The sequence below is a fragment of the Phasianus colchicus genome, chromosome 10 (assembly GCF_987193195.1).
Source record: "Phasianus colchicus chromosome 10, bPhaCol1.hap1.1, whole genome shotgun sequence".
Taxonomy (NCBI): domain Eukaryota; kingdom Metazoa; phylum Chordata; class Aves; order Galliformes; family Phasianidae; genus Phasianus; species Phasianus colchicus.
In genome coordinates, this window is record NC_143445.1 from 13,867,894 (window position 1) to 13,894,429 (window position 26,536).

Consider the following 26,536-nt stretch of genomic DNA (forward strand, 5'->3'; position numbering starts at 1 on the left):
AAATAAAAGTTTCAACCCCTATATATTAGTAAATCAGTGATCTTATTATTAACCCAAGAAGATTTACTATAAACTGAAAGAGAAACTCAGTTTAGAATTCATCTGAAACTTTATCAAATACAGCTGAGTGAAATCAGTTATTATCAAAAGGGAACAGGCAGATTCAGCTAGACAAGTATTCTGAAACTTTTTTTTTTTTTTAATTGCATATTTCTGAGAATAATACAGATTTCATTGGTGTACCATAACAAAAAAAAGAGTATGCATTCTTCCCTACAGTAACGACACGCATTTGCAAAGCAAACTTCTTGGGATATGCCTGAAATAAAACACATCAGCTAAGAACTATGTCAGAGAAACACAAACAACTTGTTCTCTCAAGGGTGGATCTATCTGGAATATATTTGGAAGGTATTTGTAATGCAAAATGAAACACAGTGAATAGCTGTGTTTGCATCGATATTCTCCTCTTGGTACAGTGGTGTTTTAAGAGCTGGCTTTAAGGAGGCAGGTTAAGGGCAGTAAAAAGGGCTTTTACACACCTAACAACAGAAGTAGATCAGAAGCTCCTATGACTTCACTAACCAAATTGTAACCTGTGAAAAATCAGCAGAAGAGGGGAAATAAAAATTATATATACAAAGCAAAATGCAAACTGAAGATGAGGGATCTTTGTCTCATTTGGAGGACAACAAAACCGTAAATGGTAACTATGCCCATGTGAGTATGCTAGCAAATTCCACTATAATAGGTGATACTATAGTCAATAAAACACATTTTTAAACAGCCAAAGCACATAGGAGATTGTCACCTACTTGTCAGTCTGTTGACCTTGGTCCTGCTGAGTTTGTAATGAGATGAATCAACCATTTCTACCATTAACAGTACTTTAAGAAAATGAAAACACAGTTCTGAGGTAGACTGATAGGCAAATATTTTCAAACACACTTGAAGTGGAGACTATAACACCTCATAGATAAGATCTTTCATAAATATGAATTTATCTGGTTTGGTAATTATGAAGGTACACACCAGAAAGAATCTTTTCTTCTGTTACAAGAATCACTGGATTGAGCTCTCAACTGTGCTAAAGATCAAGTCAGATAATGATGGATCATTTTCTTTATTTTAAACAGAAGTTCATTATTCAGAAGTGAGCTATTTAAATGTCCTAAAAATGGGAAAAAGCCTAGTAGCATCTGAACATGAGGAATCAACAAACAGTCCCCCTATGTTTTGTGAAGGATTTAAAACTCCTACTTATTCCATTCAAACACAATCTCTACCTAAACTGAATCTCCCAACAAGTCCTTCTAAAGCTGTGTCCAGACAGAAAGTATTCGTCAACCCAAAATCATTCCTTGGTTACAAATCCCCTACTTCACATGCTTGCAACATTAAGCACATACTTTCAATATCCAACTCCATCTTCCTGCAACAGCTATAAAACTGTTACTGACCAGGGCCACTCACAGCTTCTGCAAATTCCAGCTAGACACATCCAGCTTCCACAACTTACTGAAAATATCAGGTGTCAATCTGTTTGTTTACAGGTGCACAAGGATTCTACTTTTCTATTCAGTTTCACATTTTGGTTTGTGCCTTTAAAAATGCATTGCACTTACCTGTACAGTCACACTTTCAGATGAGAAAATAAGTATGCATTTTGAGGATCCACTTCCTTTTAGCACGAAAGGATGAGACCTCATCTTGTAATACCTTATGTTTTCAAAATTAAAACTAAGCTGAAAAATTATTCTCACCAGGAGAAAAAATTCCTTTCAGTGAGGTGAAGCTCTCTCCAATCTTCTCGAAGTCAGGCAGAAGTTTAGCAAGGTCATCGGCATCAGGAAGGGCTTTGATAAGTTTTTCTATGAAAACAGTACAAGAACTAGTGAACAGTTTTTCTTTCCTACTGTTTCTATGAAAAAGAACAGCTTAGGCTGTAAAACCTAGTAACTTTTCCAGTAACTTCTTAAGAAGAAAAAAAAGCTTATTTCCACATGCACCTCCCCCACTGGTATTGGGAAACTTCATCAGAGCTGCAAAAACACCTGCTTCTTTAGACTTTGAACCTGGTTGCCTAAAGTACTCAAAAATTATGTAAAACTTATTCCTGCATTTCACCGAGTTTCACACATTACCTCACATACTCAGGAGATGATGTTTTTAAGAATCTGAACAAGAAAACATTAGTCCCCCCTTATTCAATCCCAGAGTTTAACATTATCTACACAACGTCTGTACATGTAGTGAAAATCTTCCTCAACGTTTTTTTTGTAAAACAAAGAACACTACCCAACTACTCAACATACACAAGAAGTAACTCAGTGTGTTCTTTACATTTCAGTCTCAGAATATACAAGAAAACTACTCTAACCACAAAGTTCAGGAAAATAAAATCCATATTTTTCATTTTCTTAACTCTGCATCTTCAAAACAGTTTTGCAGATATTTCTACAAGCTTACACACATTCGATCAGACATGTAATTATACATATCTTTTAATTGTGTATTTATATTTTTGTTTTTACTTGCTAGCCATTCAAATAAAGAACCTTATGCATAACACAGCCAAAACCTATTTAAGTCCTCTTGGTCTGAGAGGTTGATTTGAATAACATGAATATATGATCACATTAAATGACCAAGAACATTCTCAAGCTAAGGAACGAATTATGGAATACCGATGCTAGATGATACGTAACTTCTAAAAAACACACTGATGCAAGTAACTTCGTAAGACGTACCTAAAACTCTGTAACAATACAAACACACCCAAATTACAGCTATAAAGCTACCACTGCACTGGAGACAGGCACTACGAGCCATGCTCGTGTTCAAGTTGTGTTCAGATACAGAGAAACATTTCTGCTTTTGTGATACCTAAGTCAATATGCTCATCAAGCTCCCAGATGAAGTCAGGAATAATCCACTTATATTCATCAAGATCAGGCATCATGTCCTTCCACTGGTCATATGTCTAGGACATAAAGAAAACAAACAGTAGAAATAGAAGAAAAAACTCATGTAGAGAAGCACATGAGTAATCAACTGAAAAGTAGCATCTATGCAGAAAACATACTAACCCACCATCTTTTAGATACGTATAATGCTGTTCAGGTCTTTGAAAATATATTCTAACCCTCTTAAAAATTTGTTTTCCATTTTGACTCACTGTAACATGGTGGCTAGTGCAATAATGACAGCAGAGCAGCAAGATCCTAGGCTGCAGCAAGTGAGAATTTGCTCAAACACAACAGCCGTGGGCACAGAAATTAAGGAAAGAAACTGCTTACCTTCAGAAGGCCTCAAGGAAGCAAGAATCTCTAGAGACATCCCCTTGCCTCCACTGTCAACCCTTAAATGAGGTCTGGGAAAAGGGTTGCATCCTGGCTCCACCCTTCCAGTCACTCAGGTGCATTGTGTGCACCTGAGCTCCCTGGGTTGGCCCTGCCTTCCCACCAGGTGCTCAATCAGTGCTTCAGGTCATGACTCAGCATTTCTGCTACACTCATCTTTACTTTCATTAGTTAATCAAAACATGATAGGCTATATTTCTGTAGATATACCAAGAACTATTGTTATGAAACGAATAATAGCAAAAAATAAATATGTATAAAAGATAAGATAAACACACAAAATAACACATAAGATAAATACCTTCTTAGCTGTGTAACCACCACCGACAGCAGACCCCAATATAAGATAGCGAATTTTGAGAAGCCTTGACGCTAGTCTAGCTAGCCAAAAGTTCCTGTAGGACTGGTATCCATATTTTACATTTAAGAGTTTTGTTTTGCGTAGGGGAAGACGATTAAGAGAAGAGAACTGTTGAAGGGATATCCTTAATGGACGTCTTTGAAATTTCAAACTTGGATGGTAGGGATGATGTATGCTTCGGGAAACCAGGTGCAAGTTTTGAAGTGGTGATTTTCTTTTTATTCCATAGTTGCTATTTGCTAGACTCCTGCAGATGACACTAAAAGAAAGAAAGAAAGACTTTAAGTAACAGATATCCTCAACATACCATTAACCCAATAACCTCTTTAGAAGCAATTCATGTTACATTTTAGCTGGTTGCAGATAAATTAGAGCAATGTTCTGAATGTCCAGCTATCGCTGCTGTGCTACCAGGAAAATAAAAGCTATAAACAGTATTCATTGGTACAGCATTTCCAGTGATTACTGAAAAACAAACAATAAACACCTTAAATACCATTTATAAGTCCTGTTACTAAGTGGATTTAAAATCCACAGAAGATTAGGGGAAAAAACATTTCAGTTTGGGGAACACGTCTCTGAGTCCACAGAAAACTACCATCAACTTGCTACAAAAATGAAAGCTTTATAGTTTGGCCTATCTTGTAATGTTCTCTAAAAGTCAGACTTAAGTCTGACTGTATTTTGAAGAGGGTTTTCAAACTTCAAAAAACAACAGGCAAACAAAAAAATCTCCTTCAAAATGCATTTTCCTTTTTCTTGGCAAAGCTGACCTCCTGTGGAGCTGAAGGATTTATCTGAAGAAATCTTTCAGTTTCCTTACCACTAATTCACAATAGTTCTAGGATTACAGCATTACTGTTTTCTCTCAGGTCATGCATAGAGATTACTTCTGGACTTGTCTGCACTGTGCTTATTGAAGACTTCAATAACGTAATGCAGATTTATTTACAATGAAGACTTTCAGTGTGAATGAAAAGCACAGTTCAAACACAGACACTTATCAATCTTGCCTGTACTAAAATACACACAAGTTGGAACCTTAACTTATACTAAGTGCACGCTTCAACATTTTGAGGTATCTTTCCTGGTTTAGGGAAATGACAACAGCTCTAGAAAAAGTAACTTCTTTTATATCTTTTTATTTTCACCATCCTAACAGAACAGTTAATATTGAATCATTTGCTGGATGCAAAATTTGAGTGAAGTTACAATTCTTGAAGTTAATACTTGTTCCTTGATGCTTTTTTCAGGGTTCTCCATGTTCTCCAATGCATTTACTTACGAAGGGGGCAAATTACAAAGAATAAAGTGTTTTACACCACTGAGAAGATAAATTATTCATCCCACAATCCTTAACAATTTCATATTCAGGGATCCTAGAGAGAATATGTAAGTGAATTACAGAAATTGAAAATAAACTCTATAGTAAATATAATCTTTCCTCTGATGTGTGCTGTGTACTGGAGATGGCACTGTCTCTCACAGGCACACTCTTAACCTCCAAACAAGTGGAAGACTTGGCTACAAAAACACTTTTAACAGAGAAATCGAGCCTTCAGAAGGAAAGTTAAAAATCAATGACATTTTCAGCTCTCAAAAAACAGCTTTGCTGATGGTGACTGCTTTTGAAGACAAATGTTAATCAGGGTGTGGTAAGCTGCGATGAAGCAAGCCAACAACAGCACCGTTATTTTCTTTCTTGTGCTATCAATGTCATTACACAGATACTGACATTTTTCAGCAGAGACCAAGCAGTAGTGCACATTACAGCAACCTCTCCCACAAACAGCCTTCAGAAGGTTGAAAACGTTTTTCGTGGTACATAACTTCCCTCTGCGATCATCCCTTTAAAACACACTGCCTTTTCTATTGCTCATTCTGCATTGACCAAACCAGTTCTATCATAAACCATAAGGCAACAGCTTCAACGAGTGCCTGCTGAGTGCTCTCTCACAGCTTAAGCTTTCAGTGTGTGTATATAGAAGCTGACAGTAAAAACAACAACTCAAGTATTACAGTTGAGGTTCCATTTACTGCTTTGCTTTCTCTTCCCACTGTTGAAAATGACTGATCAAACCTGACCCCCCCGAAAACCCACAAGATCTTCCCTGAGAGGCGCAGTTACACTGAAACGGTACCAAAGCACCACAGCCGTTCTGTGACCTCTGGAAAGCTGCGTTAACAACTGCAAACCAAACACGAACACACACGGCTGTACCACAGAACCCGTCTGACTATAGGCCGGCAACTGGGCTATGCTGGTGTTGCACAACTCAGAGATATACTGGAAAGGACGAGGAAAAAGGCCTGCCGCTACCATACCAGAGCACTGCGCTCGGAAGCCAGCACCCCTCCGCTTGGGGCCGGACCCAACCCTCAGCTGCGGCCCCCGGCCTGCCCCCTGCCCGCTCACCAAGCCGCCGCCGCCCTCGTTCGCCACATCCTAAAGGCCGGGAGGTGCCGGGGAGGAGGAGAAGGAAGAAAGGCCGCACAGGAGCTCCTCCGTCGCAGCCGCGGCCAAGGGCAGGGGGAGCCGCCGCCGCCGCCGGGCTGCCGGACCGCTCCGCTTCCGGGTCCCCGGTCCGCGCTGTGAGGTCCGGCTGGAAACTCCGCCCCTCCCAAAGGTTCCGGCTGCGCCGGCTGCGAGGCGCTCGTGGCAGTTCCTGCCCGGCCGAGGCATGCGGCACCTGGGGCTGTGCTGCTGAAGCGGTGGGGACCCTCCCGTTCCCGGAGGGGCTCAAACGGCTGTGATGCCGGAGAAGGGCACGGAGCAGGTGGCAGCGCTGCCTCGGGTGCTGAAAAGCGGGAGGCGTGTCGGTGCGCTTCTGCCCGCTGTTGGGTCGCAGGCAGGATGCCTGGAAGTGGAAGAGGAACCAAGAGGGATCAGCAGGGCTGTTTCTCTGCCCACAGACGGTCGTTTCATGCAATTCTTGGCGTGCGCCAAGCCGCTGTGTACAGACCTCAGGCGCTGGAGTCTGGTAGTGCCAGTGCTTGTCATGACTTCTCAGAGCCTCCCTCAGGTTGCACAACACGAAGTCCATCTTCCTTGCACACCGTGTCTCCCAGCTCCTTTCACTTTCTTCTCTGTGCTGTCTCCGGGCACCCTGACCATTGCAGGACACAAAGAGAAGCTTGGGGTGTGTTATAGGTCAGGCTGCAGTTAATCGCAGGGGAGGTTGGAGTAGACGATGTTTAAAGAACACTTTCAGGTTGGATATTAGGAAAAATCTCTTTCTCAGAAAGAAGGGTAATGCATTGGGACCGGCTGCCCAGGGAGGTGATGGAGTCATTGTCCCTGGAGATGTGGTTTTTATCTGTTTTTAAAGCAAATTTCAAATTAATAAGAGGAATGGTGACACTGTTGGTAGAAGCCAATACAAGTAACAGTTTACGTGCATAAACAGGTCTGTAATGCTTAGTTTGAACAGTAGAGGGCATAATTTAACTGAAAGTTCTGCCTCAGGGTGTGAAGTTGCATTTTCTTCAGATAAAAGTCCTCCTTAAGAAAATGGACAAATTCCACCATCTTCATTCTTTCTGGTTTAACAGACTTTTCTGAAATGCTATGCCAGGTTGCCAATCTATGGAAATTATGATTTTTTTAACTCTTTAATCTACGCCTCCTTTATTTTCAGTCATGAAGGTACAAATCTCCCAGTATATATAGGAGTTATATAGGAGTTATATAGGAGTAGAAAATGTCAACAGAAGCTGGACTCAGGCTATAAGCAATGAATAGATTGGGTGAGTTGTGATTCTTCCCTGGAGTTCCGGGTTTGGTGTGATCTGTTTGATACTTTCTTCTCCATGGAAGGGCTGTCCAGTGACACATGCTACATCATTCTCTCCTTCATGCACCATAAGGAGCAAAGCTGACATTTGATGAAGCACCAAAAGCTGATCAGGCAGAAAAATTGTTTGTGGCACTCCTGTTTTCCACTGCTGTTACCTCCCAAAATAATGAGTCATTTCCCAAATCCATCAGTCTGCTTTGGAAAAGATGCCTTTGCAGTTGTTTCCTGTCTGTTTTAGATTTTAAATAGTGCTGAACTTTATAAATACGTTTATCATAAATGGACTATATTGTATTCTTTCTAATTTTTAGTGGGAAATCTTGACTCTTAGGTAATGACTGGAGTTTTTGTTGCCGAGTCTCAGAAGAACAAACTGAAATGGGCAATTTTTCTTGTGTTGGTTGGCCTACCGCCTTCATTTCCTCTTTTCTCTTCCAACCATTTCTGACTTTTCAGTTTTTCTGAGTCTTCCTATCCTGCCCATTGCATGAAACAGGCAATGGCCATTCATGGTGCTTGAGATGTTTGTGGCTTATACAAGTGCTTGCCACGTGGAATTGAAGTGCAGATGAGCAGGAACAAACTTGGCACGTCCTGGTCTGTTTCAGTCATTCTAGAAATAATAATTTAGTTTCCTTAACGTATTTTCTGGAAGAACAGGTTTGCCTCTCCTGACCTCATTCCTACAATGTTTGATGTATAACTTCTTAAAAAATAGCAAAGGACAAGGAAACAGTAAAGACAATGAGAATGAATCACAGGAATAATAAACAATTCAGCCCAGAGAAGTGAAAAAAGGAAGTGATAAAACCCTGATTGCTGTTTTTGTTTCTTTTAATTTTTATTATTATTTTGCCAGCTTCATTTTGACCCTGTATAAGAGGTCAGAGACTTTTGCATCCAGCTCTCTGACATCAGTGAGGAGCTCTAGTTTTGCTGAAGTGTGAATAAATAACTATAATTACTTTCCCCAAAGTTACATGGTAAGGTCAGAAGATGTTCTGTGACAATATTTTTAATAATTAACAAAAATATTGATCACAGACCCTACATGGCTGGATCCTTACACATAGTACATAAATCCACCTGCACAAACTAGAGCCAGAACTTGAATTTTCTCCAAGGAATATGAAGGAATCACAGCTGGACGGGCTGGTTGCTAAGAGTATAATAACAACAAGGCCTGTTGTCCTTCTCATTTGGACACGCTCCCTAGTCCGCAGTAATTCTATAATCTCTTGAGGAAACATATTCACCTCTTGCCCACCCCTGAAATATGCATGCTAGCAGCACTATCAGAGCTATGATTAGGATTCCTGCTCTGACAAATGCTTATCAGATCTATTTTTTTCTTTCTCCCAGTGTCTTCGAGTGAGTTTTATTTCAAGGTATCCCCTCAATCTCAAAACCCCAACAACAGAATGAAAGGAGGAGGGATGAATGTTACCTGTTTACCCCACAGAGAGGGAGGAGCTCCATTCTTCAAACAAAAGCAGAGTTAGAAAGAAGGTGTGTACTTAGAACACTTCCTCAATGTGGACATTCAAGCCACACAGCACTGAAGACTTGTCCTGAGGGTGCTGTAGAAAGTCTCCAGAAGGTCATTTCATGGGGGAAAATCCTGCTAAGAGCCATCATGCACTGCTTAACCAGGGAGAGGAGAATGAAATGGTGAGTTGTTTTACCTTTGTCTAGGTCTTTCTCAACTCAAAGCAGCAGATGACATGTGTTCTGCAATAAAATGATACAGTCTGTAATTTAATTATGAATGGTGGTATCTCCATAGCAGAAACATACAGTTATAGAGAGATATATATGCGTATATATATATATATATATATATATATATATATTTAACTGAGAGAATAAGTTGGACATGTCCACTAGATGTAACTGATTTTTACCTCCAGCAGAAGATAACTTCACAGAATCTTAGAAGAAGTTGACAGAATACTGATGTAGTATTATGAAACTAGCCAGTGCTGGCCTTGTCCCAGCCTGAGGGTTGGCCTAGAGTAGTGTTTCTAACCATTTAACAGCTGAATCTCTATGGTGAGATCCATCTGGATGAGATGGGAATCTTGATCTTCTCTAGAACTAAACAAACAAACAAACAAACAAAAAAAACCCTGAAACACTTCTGTTTGTATAAATTGTTAGCTAAAGCAGTCTGTTGAATTAGCAACACTATTTTAGCCTGGGAACATGTATTAAACTGGATTTCTAATTACAGAACTATGGTTTTTCTACGGAGGAGAATGTTGTTGAGTGTGTTTCTAATAGAACAACATTGAATGTTGCTCCTGGCTTCAGAGGGAATGGGAACAAACCTCTAATGAAAGAAGTTCCAATTGCTAAGAATGAGATTCAGATATTAAATTCATTGTGAATCTTTACCAGTCTTTCAAGTCTAATCCTATTATCTGTTGCTACAGCAACAAGTTATTAGTAATAGGGTACCTGGTGGCTGGGTTGCCAGAATTATGATATTTCAGCCACTCTTCAGATTCCTTTCTCTTTAGTAATTACAAGCCATGTTTTCGCCAAGGAAAAGGGTGCTTGAACTTGTTTCGTTTTTGCATTTAATTTCTACTGAGCAGATGACTCTGCAGTTACAGGGAATTTTTCTTTTAACCGTAAGTAACAGACCTGCTGAATATTAGAGTAATAAGACCTTGAGAACTGGCTTTGTATGATTGTAAATGCAGCTAAGAGCTTTTCATTGAATAATCATGTTTCCTGCCAACTGAGCAGGTCTGATAGTCCAGTAATTCATTGTCCCTCCCTAGACCCCTCACTCACAAGTTGGAACCCTTCTCTATTTGTTACTCTTCTGACTGTTAGGAATTCCAAGAGAAAGGCATTGTCAACAGGCAAGGAAACAGTTTTACAATACACTACAATTAATTAAAAATTATGGCACAGAAATGAGATGAGTTCTCCGTACAGCCTCTTTTGTAGGCAGTGCTATGTTCTACAAAATAACAAGAAACCCTTTGGAGTATTACAGATAGCTAGTCTTAGCTTTGGTTTCTACCACCTGTAAGTTTTGTGCTGTTAAGAACCCAGGTTATTTGACTGCATGTTATATATCAAGCCATAACAACCTGCCCATGGAATACGGAAGGTGCAAATCTGCATATTTCAGGTGAGCATGTCTACATTAGTACTACTTCCTTGTGCAGTGAAATACAAACCAAAAGAAGTTATTTTCTTCCTTACCAACACAAAAGCAAGCTGACAGGTATTCTCTTACTGGTAACATCAACACCAGGATATTTGTCAGCTCAGGAAGCATTGTATATCGTAGCAGACATAGATTTTCTTGGGAGATCTTTGCAGTATTGACCTAGCAAATCCTGAATAAGCTTGAAGGCTTTCCAAACACTAATAACTCTAAGACATTCACGTGGCTAGATAAACTTGCTGAGAAACTTTCATGATATATGTGCCTATTCCCACTTTTTCATACACATTGTGATTACCAGTGTTGGATCAAATATTCACCTTTTTTTTTTCTTTTTTGAGAAGGGGATATTTTGAGAATTCTTCTGAAGAACAAATCCTTATTGACTTACTTGATAAATTAGAAGTGGTTTTATTTATTCTGTTTCTTTTTAAGCAAGGAATTATTTATCTACTAAATATTCTTATGAATCCATCATTCATTACTTAAGTTCTTCCTGCAGAAAGCACAGTCAGAAAAACAGCTGAATCTAACAGGAAGCAGAGCGCTGAAAGGAGAGCTTTGGGACAAGTAAGGTTTGGAGCTTGGTTTGTTTCCCTGTTCAGTTTTACATCAGAAAGATGTGGCCCAGGTAACGTGCTCCAGACACTTCCAAACCTTGCTTTACTTTGGCTTTAGTTTTCAGCTGCTCACCCAGATATGAAACAGCAATTAACATCTGTTGTTTATTCTTTCCCAGGCCACTTCTTGTAGAGCTCCTGAACACCTACATTCAGAAATGTCATGTTCATCAAGAAACAAACCAACCTGAACCAACACTAGTGTTCTTAGGGCAGAGTGTGCACTGTGTCAAAACAGCTTAAAAGTATCTATGTCAGGCACTTCCCTTGTCAGAATCAGCAAGATTTAACAGTACTGGATGACCTGAGAGCAAGGCCATTTTTTCCCCCAGCTATTTTCCTTCTCTTCCTGTGTCCTAGTTTTCAAGATGGGAAATACTGATGCTTTCTTGATTTTGAAAAATATCTTGAGATCTAGAGAGTTAAACTGTTTTGTTTTGTTTTGTTTGAGGGGAAAACAAAGGCTTGAAAATACGCAGGTGTAGGTAGAACTCAAGATTTTGATATATAGATGCCCGTTTTTCTAGGTGGAGAAAGACAGAATCTGCCTTAGCTCTGTGGATTCTGTTTGCTCTGTTTGCTCACTGTTTCTGTTTGCTTGCCGTTCTGTGAATGCCCTGCAGTATACAGGGATTAATTGTTTGCAGTGTATTTTTATTTAAGCCCTTTTGGATGTTGATTTGCATAAACTAGGAAGCCTCATTTCAAAAATACAAAAAATATGAACAGATGCATTTTGCCACATGACTCACCCCAACTTTGCCATTGTGAAAGAGGACACCATTATCCCTCCAAACACATTGCTTTGGTGGGTGGACCTCTTGGTTAATTTGACATGTAAGGCTTGGGGAATCATTCGGCATTTCTGAAGAGAAGAACACTGCCAGCAGAAGATGAGCCCAAATGGCTGCCAATCACACACTAGGTGCCCACCCTCACCCTTTTTAATTGTACTACCTACAGCTTTATTGACCTCTCAGACTTTGGGTGTAAGGCACAAAAGCTGGAAATTAAAGGAATGAATCACTCACAGAAGCAAGATGCACATGGCAGCAATCTCATTCTTCCCCACCCTGATATACAGGCCCATCCCAATTTGGAAAGATTATTCTAGTTATTTCAGGTCCAGCTATTTACTGCAGGAAATCTGAAGGCACGCTCTTTTAACAGTTCTTCCCTTAGGCATCTCTATCTACTTGGGAGTTTCTTTACTTGCTGACAGGCTGTGATGTCTAGAGACAGGCATCCGCATCTTGCTAGTAACTAATTGTTGCAAACTGTGAGTTTGCATCATTGTATTGTACTATTCTGTATGCTAGTGTTGACGCTAATTTTGTAACCTGTTTGTTGAGAATACAACAAGACAGAAGTGCATGGAAAGCCTGTCTATTGGAGCAATTAGGGAATACTAATAGCACGACAGCTACACCAACCACCTTAAAACAGTGTTGCCTATCTGCTGGCCTGCATGAACTTCCTTTTGTCTGCAGCAGTGCCTTATATGCTGCTCAGAGGCTATAGAAACCTCTGAAAATGCTGAGCATGTGCATCTCAAGGTGGTATAAACAGGTCCTGCACAATGCAAGCCAATTTCTTGTGTAGCCTGTCATACTTTTTTCCACAGTTGCCATTTTCTTCTGTTTATAAGCCCTATGGAGACCACCTAGGTGAATGGAGTCCATCTTCCGGGGAATGACAGAGTGCAGGCAGGTTGTTGCAGTGAGCGGAAGCACTGGGTAGGGCCTGCGTTTCGCATAATAAGCAAAGGCACCAGCACAGAACCAGGAATTATGTATTACTCATCCTTCCAATTACATTATCTTTTCTTCTCCCCTTGTGAATAGATCTTGCAATATCTGTAGCTGCGGATATCTGATCTTGAGAAGCAGATTGCACAATTGCTGCAGATATACTAAGAAGAAGGAGATTGAGGAATCTTAACCCTTACGTTAGCAAATTCCCTTGGTCATCTGATGTAATTGCGGCTATTCTATCTTTCTCTTAGATCAGGACTCGGTCTGCTCTGTAAAGTCACGTTGTACACTTTGTTTCACCTTTAACCAACCTCTGATAGCACCACAGAGAGAGAATTTGGCCATGGTACCATGACCAGGCAGTTCTTAAACTATAATGCTGACAGTCATCCCTTTGAAGTTTTGGGCAGGTCACCTTGCCTCATTGTAACAATTTCCCCAGCTTTAAAAAGGAATAATGATACCTACTCATATAGCTACAGAGAGTAGCTTCCTTTTGCCCTCTGAACATGTAAAGCATTGTGCAAGTGTTCATTAGCTGTTCCTAATAACAGTTATTATTATTTTGGGATGTTAGGACAGTAGCATATTGGCAAGGACCCAAATCCCCACACTGAAGCTGTTGTGGAAGGTGGTAACAGCCCTACAAACACAGTGCCAAGTTTTACAATGCAGCTCCAGCAGGTTTCACCCAGAGATCTTAAGAAAAGCTGAGCAAGCAAGCTTGGCTTCCTGTCTCAAGGCCTAAATGTTAGGACCTTTATATTTTGATATCATTTCAAATCATTCTTACTTTTTCATCCACAGAATCACAACTAAATAAAGCTATATTAGAAGTTTGGACAGACTACAGGAATACGGATTTTGTGGAAGCAAACTGTACAACAAGCAAAATTATTTTCTGATCATGTACTATAAAGAAGCAAAATGAAATTTCTACAACTCTGTGGTTTTGTATTCGTCCCACCTCCCACGTCCCCCACAATACCACACCAAACATTATCTATGGAAGAACAGTGGATGATGGGAATCTATATTATTCCAGGTGTAAGAATGATTCTTTCCTTCTCTTTGCTGCGCAGGAAATCTTTGGCTACAAAACCCAGCGCTGCCGGAAGGCCCTGAGCATTGCTGGGTACATCTTGTCCTGTGGGGCTCTCCTGCTGCTGTTCTACTGGAAACCAGAATGGGATGTGTGGGCAAACTGTGTCCCCTGCAGCTTGGAAGAAGCAGAAGTTGTGTTGCTTAGAACAACAGTAGGTGCCTACTTTAATCCTTAAATTAGTCCCTAGTATGTAGTTAATTGGAAGGTGAGTTAACTGGAATGAATCCAGTAAGCTGAAATCTCATGTTGCTGATGTATTGCAGTAATATCATATATTTGCTATAACTGAGTTACAGAACTCTCAACCATTACACAAACTATGTGTAAGATGATGATTGGAATGAAGGTTAACAACTGATCAGGCAACGAATTGAAAGATTGTGGTGAAAAATCTGTAATATCTGTGATTTCATGCCTGCGTTCTTTGCTTTCAAGTCTTCCTGCTCCCTTCCACCATCCCTGTTTTCTGCACTGCTAATCCTTTCTCAAGAAACCAAAGCATCAATCTTTCTCCATGTCCATTAAGATGATAATCCTGCAGAGAATGCTTTCAGGGCTGTTACATTTGGCTGGTAGTTCTTCCATCTGTTGAAGATTGTGCTGAAGCTCTGCAGCATACCTTGATTTCATTTTGGGAAAACTACTGCAAAACTGAAAGAAGCAAATAGAAACTTGATTTTGTATCCTAGATGAGCCTAAGTACTCCAGAAACTGGCAGGGTTTGTTCACTTCCAGAAGTTTGATTTTTTTTTTTTTTTTTTTTTTTTGCTTTAAAGATTCCTGAATAATGACATGTGCTATTACAAACTGTGCCACCATTGTGTCTGAGCTACCTTCTTAAATGAGCACAACAGTTTGCAGCTAGAATGCTGGGCTTTGAAAATCACAGATCTGCCTGTTGCATATTTTATGTGTAAACTGCAATCTAATATGCCAGGGGGGAGATTTTTTTAAAAAAACTTTTTTTTTTTTTTTAAGAAGTGTATTAGGTTTAATCTTGCTTTTTAATCTTCAGTTTGGTTTGCATTTTTAATTACCCACTCTCATGTGTCATTTTAAATGGATTTGCTATGCCAAGCACTTTTCAGATAAATGGGTTTTAAAATGTTCCTTTGTGTAATTAAACAAGAATTGAATCAGATTGTAAATTCTTCTTATCAGTAAGCTCTCTGAAAATATGCTCTGGGCATTTGCAATTGCAGATTTCTTTCTTGTGTTCCTTACTTGAAAACGACAGGTATTTTTCCCTACGTTCTTTATGATTATGTTAGTTCTCAAATATGATGGCTACTGCTAATGACAATACAGGTAATCTTGTAAGCTTGATCCTGAGAGTTATCTTGTGCCTTACATAAAACCTTCATTCATAATTTATCATCATTTCTACAATGGCAATTCAAGAGCTTATTAACTCACTTTTGTTATTAAAGTTAGTCTCACTTCAATTTAAATAATGAGCACCTGTGTTATTGATTGCTTCCCATCTTAGTCTACATCGCAATGAATACTAATTCTAAAATTTAAATTGAAGATATCAGAAAATAAATGATATTTGACTCAAAATATGGGTGTAAGTAGAGAAGTGCACAAATAATTAAGATATATTAAAATTCTTAAAGATCTTCTTCTGAACCCTTAAATTATTCAAAAAGATGCATATTTGGTACAGAATCCTACATTTCTGTTGTCAGATCCAAGGAAAGTGTAACAACTTAGTTTCCAGAACCTGGCTAGCTGAAGTAATCAGCTTTCTCCATCTGCCCAACTTCTTATATACTGAATATGCTATAAGTCAGTCATATAGCTAGCTTTAATGCATGTGGTTCGATGTTCAGACCTGAGACTTAACATGCTGGTGCTTATTATAGCAGTTGTTCATATCTCTAAGACTGAACCACCAGTGCTAGTTATCAGGCAGTTCCAGTGTTGAACTTACTTCATTACAAAAATAGCAAGAGCGTGAGCTGAGTTTGTGGCAAAATCTTGTCTAAGGTAAGAGTATCATGGTGCTATTGGAACATTTGTTCCAATGAAATGTTAACACAGGAATGACTATGAAAAGCATTAAATATCCATCTTGCAACACAGGACTATATGCTACTTGACCTTTTCTTTACAGTATGATCACTACATCTCAGATTGTCCCATACTATTTGCCTGTTCATTGATCACGACCTAAGTGTTCATATTCCATCCTTATCAGCCAAGCAACAGACCTCTGCTCAGTGAATTACTTTGTAGTACTTGCATTCTGACAGGACTGTGGTTCTGCTAGCGTTCTGCTGATTTATCTATCAATCACAGGTACTGGAAGGATGCTGTTGGATAGTTCTTTAAAAAAAGTTGAGCAATTCTCTAGAACAGCCCACAGTAATCATTCACTTTATAGTGATAATGAGTTTGGTCTGATCTTGAGGGAAATTGTGCTGCTTTTATATTTGTTTAGGATGAATTTCGGATTTATTCACATAAGCATGTGACATGGATCTCTGTGTCTGGAATTATCAGAAGTAGATTGGATTATCCAAGCATTGCTGAGGAAGATTCAATCTTCAACAAAGCCTTAATGAAGCCAAGTTTACAGGTAAGTCAATTATTGCCTGCAGCATCTGGGAGATGTACCAAATCTCAACCAGGCTTTGTGGGGTGAAAGTGAGCTGTGAAACATACTCAGCTAAGAGACCTGCTGCTGCATCAATTTGTGCTTTAATGTGTATTTGTTGGAGTCTGGTCTTGATCTGTCCACTGTTCTTGCAAAAATGTATCCTGACCTCTTACAGTTCCAGAGCTTGGAGATGCCAGTGAGGCACTGAGAATAAGGCAGAAGATTAATTGATTCAAGCAGATCATGTGATCCCTCATGATTTCAGTAAACGCAATTAACTCGGTTTCAGAACAAGTAGAAGATAGGGTATAGACACTAGATCACTGCACTTGGTAGCCCATAAAAGAGCTGTATGCCCCTTCCAAGAAATAGATTTCTAACTTGTTAGTATTTATTTTTCTATCTACAGTAATTTATTTCATGAGAAATTTTCATTATTATAAACATAAGTTCAGCTGAGCAAAGCTATTGCCTTTTTTGCTGTTCTGTGTGGGCATATCTTAACGTACGTATGAAATTTTAGTGCCAGCTTGTTTAATAGGCTGGCACAGTATGAAAGTGAAGACTGATTTGTAACATTCTTCAGAGGATTGAATTAGCAACATCGAAAAAATGAAACAAAACAATATAGCCCCTAAATAATAGACCCTTTGAGCAACACTCACATGAGTCAAAACATCTTTGTAGAAAAGAACAGATTTCAAGAAGCAAAGAGCAAATAGTTTAATACTTCACTAACAATTCAAAAGCCTTTACTGACATTTTGTTTATTAGACGCTACTGCCTTTTAAGCTACTTAATTCCACAGAGTACTGTGTAATGCCCGAGAGCTGCCCAAGGACTACTCCTGAAGCAAGTTGTCTCTCTCATTTCCCAGTGTGGTTTTAGCATTTCAAATACTGGAACTCCTTTGCATGCATCTAACTACAAACCTCTTGTTAAGTTAATGACTGGTTATAGCTCCATTTTGTATCAGGGTATGAGTTCACTATAAATTTCATTGTCTTAATTCACTGGATAGGGAGAGTCTTCTAAAGCTGCTTTCTTATGTGCGTAGGTGCATTGCCTTCTTCCAGCTGGTATGAAACACCATTATCTTTAACAGGCTTCATTGTTATTGCACAGGGCAGGAAATTCTCCTTTGCATGTCATAAATGACAGCATGCGTTCCTCACAGATAACAGCTCTGCAAGGGCTAAGGATTAGCAGTGGCTCAGAAACCATCCTGGAAGAGCCTTTCTTGTCCATTGGAATGTCTGAGCAGGCCTGTGAGAATTGTTGTTTGCTGTGCTGCAGCTCTTGCTGCCTCTGCTTTATTTTGCAGGTGAAAAGTATCCAAGTACAAAAAATCCGCTATGTCTGGAATATCTATGCAAAGCAGTTCCAGAAAGTTGGGTGAGTTCCATACAATGATTATACAAGACTCCAAGGAAGTCGAACATTTTGGGACTAATGTCCTGAGGAAAACATACTATTTATATTTTAGAGCCCTAGAAGACCACCACACTTGTTCAGCTATACACGCCAAATTTAGTTCTGGTCTTACCTGCAATGAACAGAGTCTCAGGTACGTATTTTAAAACACTCTGAGTACTCAGCATATGGATTTCAAAGAGATTAAAATTCATTGTTCTCGGTACGCTTTTCTTGAGCTTCTTTTGCATACATTAAAATGCACATAATTTTAGATGAAGTGGCCATGCTTGAAAAACTGAATTAAAAATGCTAGAATGTTGTGTGTTCCTTATCAAGGTTATAAAATGCCTTTGAGTATTGATCACTGTTACTCTTCTCAATCAAGAAAAAACTATGCTTTGTAACTAACTCTGAGCTGTTCTTGCTTGGACTAGCAGAAAGTCTTCAGGAGATGGTGTAGATAAGCTGCACATGTGCTTCTTCAGTGGGATTCCATGTAGTTGTATTGAACTTGTATTGAATTGGCTGTGTTACAATTCTTGGTTCTTGGTTTGAGTTGATTTCACTGGTAAATCCATCTTTTCTGACATAAGCATGGTAAAGGATATTTTTTAAACTTTTTTTCTTAGAGAAAGATCCTCACAGATTTTAAATTTAGATCAATACAAGCCTTTGGGACTATTAGCAGCTGCAGCTTCTTGAGCTATAGTCACTACTTTACCTGTAAATGATGTATCTTTATCCCATACAGGAGAGTGATATGTGGGCCAAACACTATTGATGTCCCAGTGATCCCTATTTGGAAACTACTCATCAAAGAGGTTCAGCATTTCTGTCAATTTTACTCTTAAGGCTACTTTGGAAGTTAGAACATACGTATAGAATATGATAGACTCTGTGTCTTGCTAGTTTCTCAGTTCCCACCTATCAAGCACACAATTTTTTCAAATCCTTTTTGTGAAATCATCATAAATTCATTTCTTCTCCATTGTTCTGTATGCACCACACTCACACTTGTGTAGCTGCTTACTGTTTGCTTGTGTCTGTGTCCTGAGAGCTTATTCTGTTGGCCTTATAAGGGTCAGTGAATGTTTACAAACTGCATTGGAAATCAAATCTTCCAGGCAAAGGCTATCTCTGAATCAGCAGAGATGACATGAACAGCACTAGCTGGCATATGCCTATGGCTACACAACGATGTGTAAAGTGCCAATGTCCTTTTTTGACTACAACTGTATACATGCATGGCCTAAGCAGAGTGCTTGTGGTGATGTATTACTCATAGTGTGCAAGCACCCTGCTCACTTCACAGCCTGATCTCAGCTTCTTGTAAAGAACAAAGCAAAACAAAGATTGGGTTGATTGGATTGAGCCAAATAACATCCTTTTTGTCCCTGATTATTTGGCACTTTTGTTCCATGGAGATGGGCCAGAATGATTAGGCTCACAAAATCAGAAAGATTGTGGGGAGAGATAACAATTAACTCCATAGCTTTTATTTCAACCTACTTCTAACAAGATGTGCTGTCTGGGGATACTGGAGCCATTTAGATATGGCCAACTTTTGAGTAATTTTTTCTCTCCAAACAGGTCTTAAATCCTTTTTACGTATTCCAGTTGTTCAGTGTTTGTCTGTGGTTTGCTGAAGATTACATGGAGTATGCTGCTGCCATCATAATCATGTCTCTCCTCTCAATTTCTTTGACTGTATATGATCTTAGGCAGGTAGGTGAGACATCCCACCTTTCTCCACAAAGAGGTTTTGTTTCTAATATCTAGGAAAGCTCAGGATGTTGCAACAAGCACATGTACCGGGCTCTGAGAGTTACTCAAAGGCTTAGCAGGTGCAGTGGCTTGGCTTCCTAGTCATAATAAGCTCTGTGTGGTACTTTAACCACATCCTCCCTTCCGCATTCCAGGGCTTTGCTTTATAACCTTTTGTTGCATCGTCTTCACAATTAAGGTGGGGAGCTTCTTTTTCTGTATGATTGTATATTTCCTGGCAGGGACAGACCCCAGTTTATGGAGGCTCTCATAACCACAGATAACAGAAGGGAATAGTTAGTGGATGAATTGCATCGCATAAGATGTAACACTTTCCTGTGTTCGCCTTTAATTTTTAGCAATCTGTTAAACTGCAAAGACTGGTTGAGTCTCACAACAACATCATGGTCACTGTCTGCAGAAATAAGGAAGGTAACTTGTGCATACTTCTTTCCTTAACGCATTTCATTTCTGAAGCTACTTATATTGAATCTGAGAAGGTATAGTATCAGATTCCTTCCAGAGCAGTTGCCTCTGTTGTCTCTAAGCTTTTTTAACTACCATTTGCAGATTGGTTTAGTTTTACTCAGAAGTATGCTGTGACACATCAATCATTTTCATGGTTGTATGAGCACAGTCTTACAAAGAAAAAAAATTACCAAGAAAAACAATGTCATTTTTCTTAAAGTAGTGCTGGCGAAGTCAACCACATAACCATTTAATGGTTATGAGTCCACCTAATTGTTGCTTTCAAAGTCTGTTCATTGTCATGGTATTTGTAGAATTCAAAAAGAGGGACTCAAACTAAAAAATGTAGATCTAAACTTCTTCAGTCAGGTCAGTACACTGGAGCAATAAATGTTAGTTGATATAAGGTATTCTGCAATTTGAACTGACACCTAGACTTTTCTTGATAAGGGATATTGTATTCTTAAGTCCTACTTGCACTCCTTTTTTATCAGTTTTATAAAGAAATAATGATATATTCAGCTTCCTTGTATTCTTACCCTTAACAGGGAGAAATATGTGAAGCACAAAGTTTTCATTGCATGTCACCTACAGGTCTCCAAGAGCTGGAATCACATCATCTTGTTCCTGGAGACATGATGGTTTTGAAGGAGGGCAAAGCCCTCTTGCCTTGTGATGCCATCTTGATCAGTGGGCAGTGCATTGTAAATGAAAGCATGCTGACAGGTACAGCTTGTTCCTTCCAGATTCACTATTAAAACATCATCATGGCTCTGTGGTTTCAGCAAGTGGCACAGAACACACAGCATAATCATATACCATCCTCATTGTGGCATAGCTCGTAGTTAGCCTAGAAGGGCATTCTTTGGGATGTTTGCTACAAAAAGGACTGAATAGTAGTTAGCCCCAGCTCATCTAAGTACCTGACGTGAAGCAACTTATTGGGAAGAGCAGTTCATTTTTTTTCTTTCTGGGGTGCAACATTTAGGAAGCGATCCTCTAACTAGAAAGGGAAGTGGAGCGAGTGGGACAGGAGAAGAAACAGTAGTTATGGAACAAAGCTGTTTCCACACAGAGCACAGAGTCCACTCAGTCTGTAGGGAGTTTTCTCATTCACTGAATATTTAACCTTAATGCTGCAATGTCTCTAACCAGCTGAAGTGTCTGTCCAGCTCTACATTCAGTTAATCTCCTTTTCATGTGATAGTAGTGGAGGAGACACCAAGTGGGTGAATTCATTGTAAAAAAAGGATTTTTGGAGCTGTTCATATTTCTCTTTCTCGTCTTTAAATTTGGTCTCAGTCTAAACTGAACTGAACTCGAATCAACCATTCTGAAATCTCATGTAAATGAGAAATTCCAGAAGCTCCTTTCATTTAGAAAGCCTCAGCGACCAGATATTCAGTGAAAGTACTTCTGCTGCTTTACCTGAGTGTACCTGCTCTGACATACACAGGATATTTATTGGCTCTCAAGCAAGAATCAGGTAATGCCACATTCAATCTGCCTGAGGTAATAGTGTAGTGACCTGCACACAAAGTTCAAGCTATGTGAACAACTTGTGGCTACCAATTGGAGTCCTACAATACCGCTTAAAGTCTCTGTTCAGGTTTCTGTATCTAATGCCATGGTTCAGAGTCCTTGGACTGTTTTCAGTTCTCAGACTTACAAGGAGCTGTTGTGCAAGAAGCTGCTGTACCAGTGCAAAGGGGAGTTTTTCTCTGGCAGAGTCTGTTCTTTTCTGCTAGGCTCAAACTCCTATTCACTCTGAAGATGTGATGATATCAATTTAACATCTCTCTAAACTGGTTTCTCTAGGAAGTACATTTACTTTCTGTCTAGATACTTTACTGTCAGCAGGCTAATTTTAAGGCATACTGCAGTTTTCCTCATCTGAGTTCATCTTTCCTAGGAGAAAGTATTCCAGTAACAAAGACCCAGTTACCCCAAGCTGATAACCTGAAGCCCTGGAGAATGCACTGTGCAGAGGATTACAAAAAACACATCCTCTTCTGTGGAACAGAGGTCATACAGACCAAGGGAGATGACAGAGGAGCAGTGAAAGCTGTGGTGCTGCAGACTGGTCAGTCAACACATCAGCTTGCTTTTTCTTTCATGCTTTTTCTTATTGCTTATTGATTTAGAGGTCTCCGGAGTCTGAATTAAATTTCTCTGGTGCACCTTACACTAAAGAAATTAATCAAAGTTCACAATCAGTATCCTGATCTGGACTAAACTATTATGCATTGTTTCAGTTTATTTGGCATACCTCTTAAAAAACCCACTAGCATATGATTACAAAGAAGAATCTGTCTTTGCTTCGACATGTTGAAAAAGTCCTGCTTAAGACAATTTTTTTTCTACATTCTGTATATTAGCTCACATACTGTAAAATGAAAGATCTTGGACTTCTTTCATAAGTTATTTGAATTCTATTTCAAAGCCTTCTATTTTTTTCTTAGAGAACTTTTAAGAAGTGACTTCCCCATGTAATGATCTTAATTTATCTTTTCAGGTTTCAATACAGCCAAAGGAGATCTGGTGAGGTCCATTCTCTACCCTAAACCCGTGAACTTCAAATTGTACAGAGATGCCCTCCGGTTCCTGATGTGCCTCATAGCGCTTGCAACCATTGGAATGATCTACACAGTGTGTGTATTTACACTTAATGGGGTGAGTTACTAAATGCAAGAGAAATAGTCATACTCAGCTTCAAGAGACTTGAAACTTCAGTGGTTTCCTGTGCGCTTTTATATAAAAAGTATGATTTTAAAATTCTCCTTGCCTTAGTAGATGTGGCCATTTTGCAGTGAAATTATATTTGTGATACCACAAACTCTTAGATATTCAATTCTAAGGTGACAAAACCCACTGTGTTCCCATTTTCATTTCCCCAGAGTTCCTAGCATATCTGGTGTGAGCACTTTACAGATAATCGCACACCCCTTCAGCCACTTTTCTTCCTTCTGCTTCTTGCAGAGCCCCAAGCAATACAGATACAAACACAGATCCCCAAATTTTACTGATACTACAAAAAACTCCCTATTTTCTTCTGCCCCTTTTGTCATATCTTTGTATAGTTATCTGTGTGGTGGGGGAACCTTCACTTAGTTATTTCTAAGTAAGTATAGCTTTTGGGAAATAATTTTTGGAAAGCCAAGTATCAGTTGAGTCACTCACCCACATCTCCACTTACTTTTTCCAGAGTTCGTTAGGTTTATTAGGCATGAATTTGTTCTGTGGTAACTGCTTTGCCAAGTTTCCTTTTTTTTTTTATTTCCTGAACAACCCTCCTCCCTCTTTGTAATATGTGAAATGCATGCTGATGCTATCATGGTAACTGAAAATGGTATCAAAATGGAGCTTTCTGCGGTCTGAAATAATGTCAAAGAAGTGAGAATGGAAAACTGGTGAAAATTCAGCGTGTCAAAAACAGTATGGTTTATGGTCAAATCTCCAGGCTTAGAAGTAGTAATAACAGAACTCTAGCGATGGCTTTCAGATCCATCTGAACTGCAGACTGGCTTCAGTTTGCAGTGCCTCTGTCCTGGGACCCAATCTGAAATGCATTCAATCCTTTAGTAGTGACAATGACTGCCAAGAATAAGAATGCCAACATTCAGTGTACCTGTAGCCATCTTTACACCAACCTCTTAACTTTTTAATTAGAGATTACTTTTAGAAATGTAACTTTTATTTCTATGTATTTTCCTCCACATAAAAGTTATCCTGTTTAGCATTTTCCCATACGTCTAATCTGTCACCCTAATATGAAGCCCAGAGCTACATCTATGGGTAGTTGGATGAATGCCCACGGCAATGGCAGATTCTTTTGTGCTTCGTGATAGTGAGCTAGGCTCAACTGAAGGTGTAATTACCCAGCCTGGCATGTTTGAGCTCATTCATGTGCTTTGCAGGTTTGTTGGTACAGAGAAGGCTCTTTAGCAGTGGTGTAGTCTTAGGCCCTTTGGTTAAATCAAAGCAATTCATTTTTTAGGGACATGAATATGTAACATACCACAGGTAAAAAACAACAGCATGAAGCATCTACAGTGCAGAGGAGGAGAGATAAAGAGGGCTATTCTCAGATAATTGAAGCAGCACATCATCTTGCTGATAACTGCCTTTGGTTTTACATTAGGAGGAGGCAGGAGAAGTAGTGAAGAAAGCTTTGGATGTTATCACTATTGCTGTCCCACCAGCCCTACCAGCTGCCTTGACAACAGGAATCATTTACACCCAGAGGAGGCTGAAGAAAAAGGGCATCTTCTGCATCAGCCCACAAAGAATCAATATGTGTGGACAGCTGAACCTCATCTGCTTTGACAAAGTAACGCCTCTGTATTGGTCACTCCTGCACTTGCAATGGGAGCAATGCTAGGGGTGGGAGAATTTGGACACGTGATTTCCATTGTATTTTAGAAACACATGGACCAGTCTTTCATCCTTACATTTGCGTTGTCTGAATGTACATTGTTATACGTTGTTGGTTTTTTTTTTTTTTGAATCTAGGAAAGATCTGGTAGTACTTTCTCTCTGCAATGCACTGACATTTTCTAAACAGCAGCTTCTTAAAATATGTCTTACTTTTTATTCCTCGTGTAAAAGTATTGTGCAAAGTTAATTTAAATGTATATTCTAATGTAGACTGGCACCTTAACAGAAGATGGCCTGGATCTCTGGGGCTTGCTGCCCTCTGAAGGAAACTGGTAAGGTTCTTTGATGACTAATGGAATTTAAATTTGTGGGATAGAGACCAGACACTCCTCCAAGACGTACAAACAAATCTGAAAGACATGTTCATGTCAAAACCAATGAGAAGTTCCCCTTGTTTAGATATCTATTGATATTTCTGTATTGTTTGAAAAATGAGTTGGTTGCACACAGACAGGCAAGGAATTCTGCAGTAGCCATGCTAGGATAAATTTCAGAGTGGTGGGAGTGCTCTGACCATTGACAACAAGAAATTACTGTAACTCATGAGACCACTTTTCAGTTCCTACAGTGCCAATATTTCTGCCCATTTACATTTCCAGAAATGTGAATGCACAAAGATGTCCAGGCTTGTATCAGTTTCACAGTTTGAATCCTTGCACAATCCCCAAGTAACATATTTCATAATAATTTGATGTATATCCCAATGGACTATTAAATACATAGAATATACTTATTCTGAGTATGTGTATTCCATCCAGGGATGTGCACAAGAAATAGCTCCTGGGAGAGGACAAATCTACAGAAAAATGCTTGATGCCTGGCCACAGGATGAGACTTTAACAGTCTCCTTACATAGAATCATAAAGTTTGGAAAAGACCTCTAAGATCATCGAGCCCAACCATCCACCCACAAGAAATTTTGGCCATTAACCCATGTTTCTCAGTAGCATACCTCCACATTTCTTCAACACCTCCAGGAATGCTGACTCCACCACCTCCCTGGGCAGCCTGTGCCAGTGCATCACCACTCCCCAGGAGAATTTTTTCCTAACATCTAATTTGAACCTTTCCTGACGCTTCCACTCATCCTATTAACTTATGACATCTTTTTCTGTTACACACACGTGTTTGGTGTTTTCTGATAATAATTTTTATAGTTTCTTCTGTGTTAGCTTTCAGGATGTTCACAGGTTCCCTGCAGACCACAGCCTGCCTTGGAGCCCAGTGTTCAGCGCAATGGTGGTTTGTCATTCATTAGTTGTTCTGGAGGGCAAGATCCAAGGAGACCCACTGGATGTGAAAATGTTTGAGGCAACTAATTGGGTAAAATAAGATTTGTTGTTATGCAAATAATGATGTAGAGTTTTGGTATTTTCTTGCAAAGGAGAAACATCCCAAAGCCTTGCATGCAAACAGTCACCATCTAAACATAAGTAAAACAGCCAGAAGGGATACCACATTCTTAGGCTTTTAGAGAAATCCTCTTTCTGTCCAAAGCTTTCAGACTGGAGTACATTGAGAATTTAGATCATTTGACTGAGTGGTGGATATCATACAAACCCTACTGAGGTATCAACTCTGACTGTGGGTGCTGCCAGATGGCAAGAAGTCCTCGCTATAACTTGTATATAGATGTGGACTGGCACACAACTATTTCTGC

General features: G+C 39.4%; 2 protein-coding genes across 10 annotated transcripts in view; one reads left to right on the top strand and one right to left on the bottom strand.

The window, feature by feature from the left end:
• OPA1 (OPA1 mitochondrial dynamin like GTPase) overlaps positions 1–6,321 on the bottom strand; it is a 50,355-nt gene extending 44,034 nt beyond the window's left edge. For 5 of the 8 annotated variants that reach the window (XM_031596232.2, XM_031596227.2, XM_031596226.2 and 2 more), the window contains exons 1-5: positions 6,140–6,321; positions 3,664–3,982; positions 2,887–2,983; positions 1,764–1,871; positions 543–596 (exon numbers count right to left, since the gene is read on the bottom strand). In XM_031596232.2, coding sequence (XP_031452092.1) covers positions 543–596; positions 1,764–1,871; positions 2,887–2,983; positions 3,664–3,982; positions 6,140–6,168 — 607 coding nt within the window. In that variant the 5' untranslated portion in view covers positions 6,169–6,321. Of the gene's footprint in view, positions 1–542; positions 597–1,763; positions 1,872–2,886; positions 2,984–3,299; positions 3,349–3,663; positions 3,983–6,139 lie in introns of those variants that run through there. The other 3 variants (XM_031596233.2, XM_031596230.2, XM_031596234.2) reach the window with 2 other exon arrangements.
• A 2,639-nt stretch (positions 6,322–8,960) lies between these two features.
• LOC116230818 (putative cation-transporting ATPase 13A4) overlaps positions 8,961–26,536 on the top strand; it is a 33,224-nt gene continuing 15,648 nt past the window's right edge. The window contains exons 1-14 of one of the 2 annotated variants that reach the window (XM_090147382.1): positions 8,961–9,029; positions 14,164–14,337; positions 16,633–16,770; positions 18,116–18,186; positions 18,278–18,358; positions 18,959–19,028; positions 19,798–19,932; positions 20,331–20,403; positions 21,034–21,165; positions 22,352–22,522; positions 22,955–23,112; positions 24,581–24,769; positions 25,087–25,148; positions 26,049–26,199. In XM_090147382.1, coding sequence (XP_090003508.1) covers positions 8,961–9,029; positions 14,164–14,337; positions 16,633–16,770; positions 18,116–18,186; positions 18,278–18,358; positions 18,959–19,028; positions 19,798–19,932; positions 20,331–20,403; positions 21,034–21,165; positions 22,352–22,522; positions 22,955–23,112; positions 24,581–24,769; positions 25,087–25,148; positions 26,049–26,199 — 1,674 coding nt within the window. The other variant, XM_090147381.1, reaches the window with a different exon arrangement.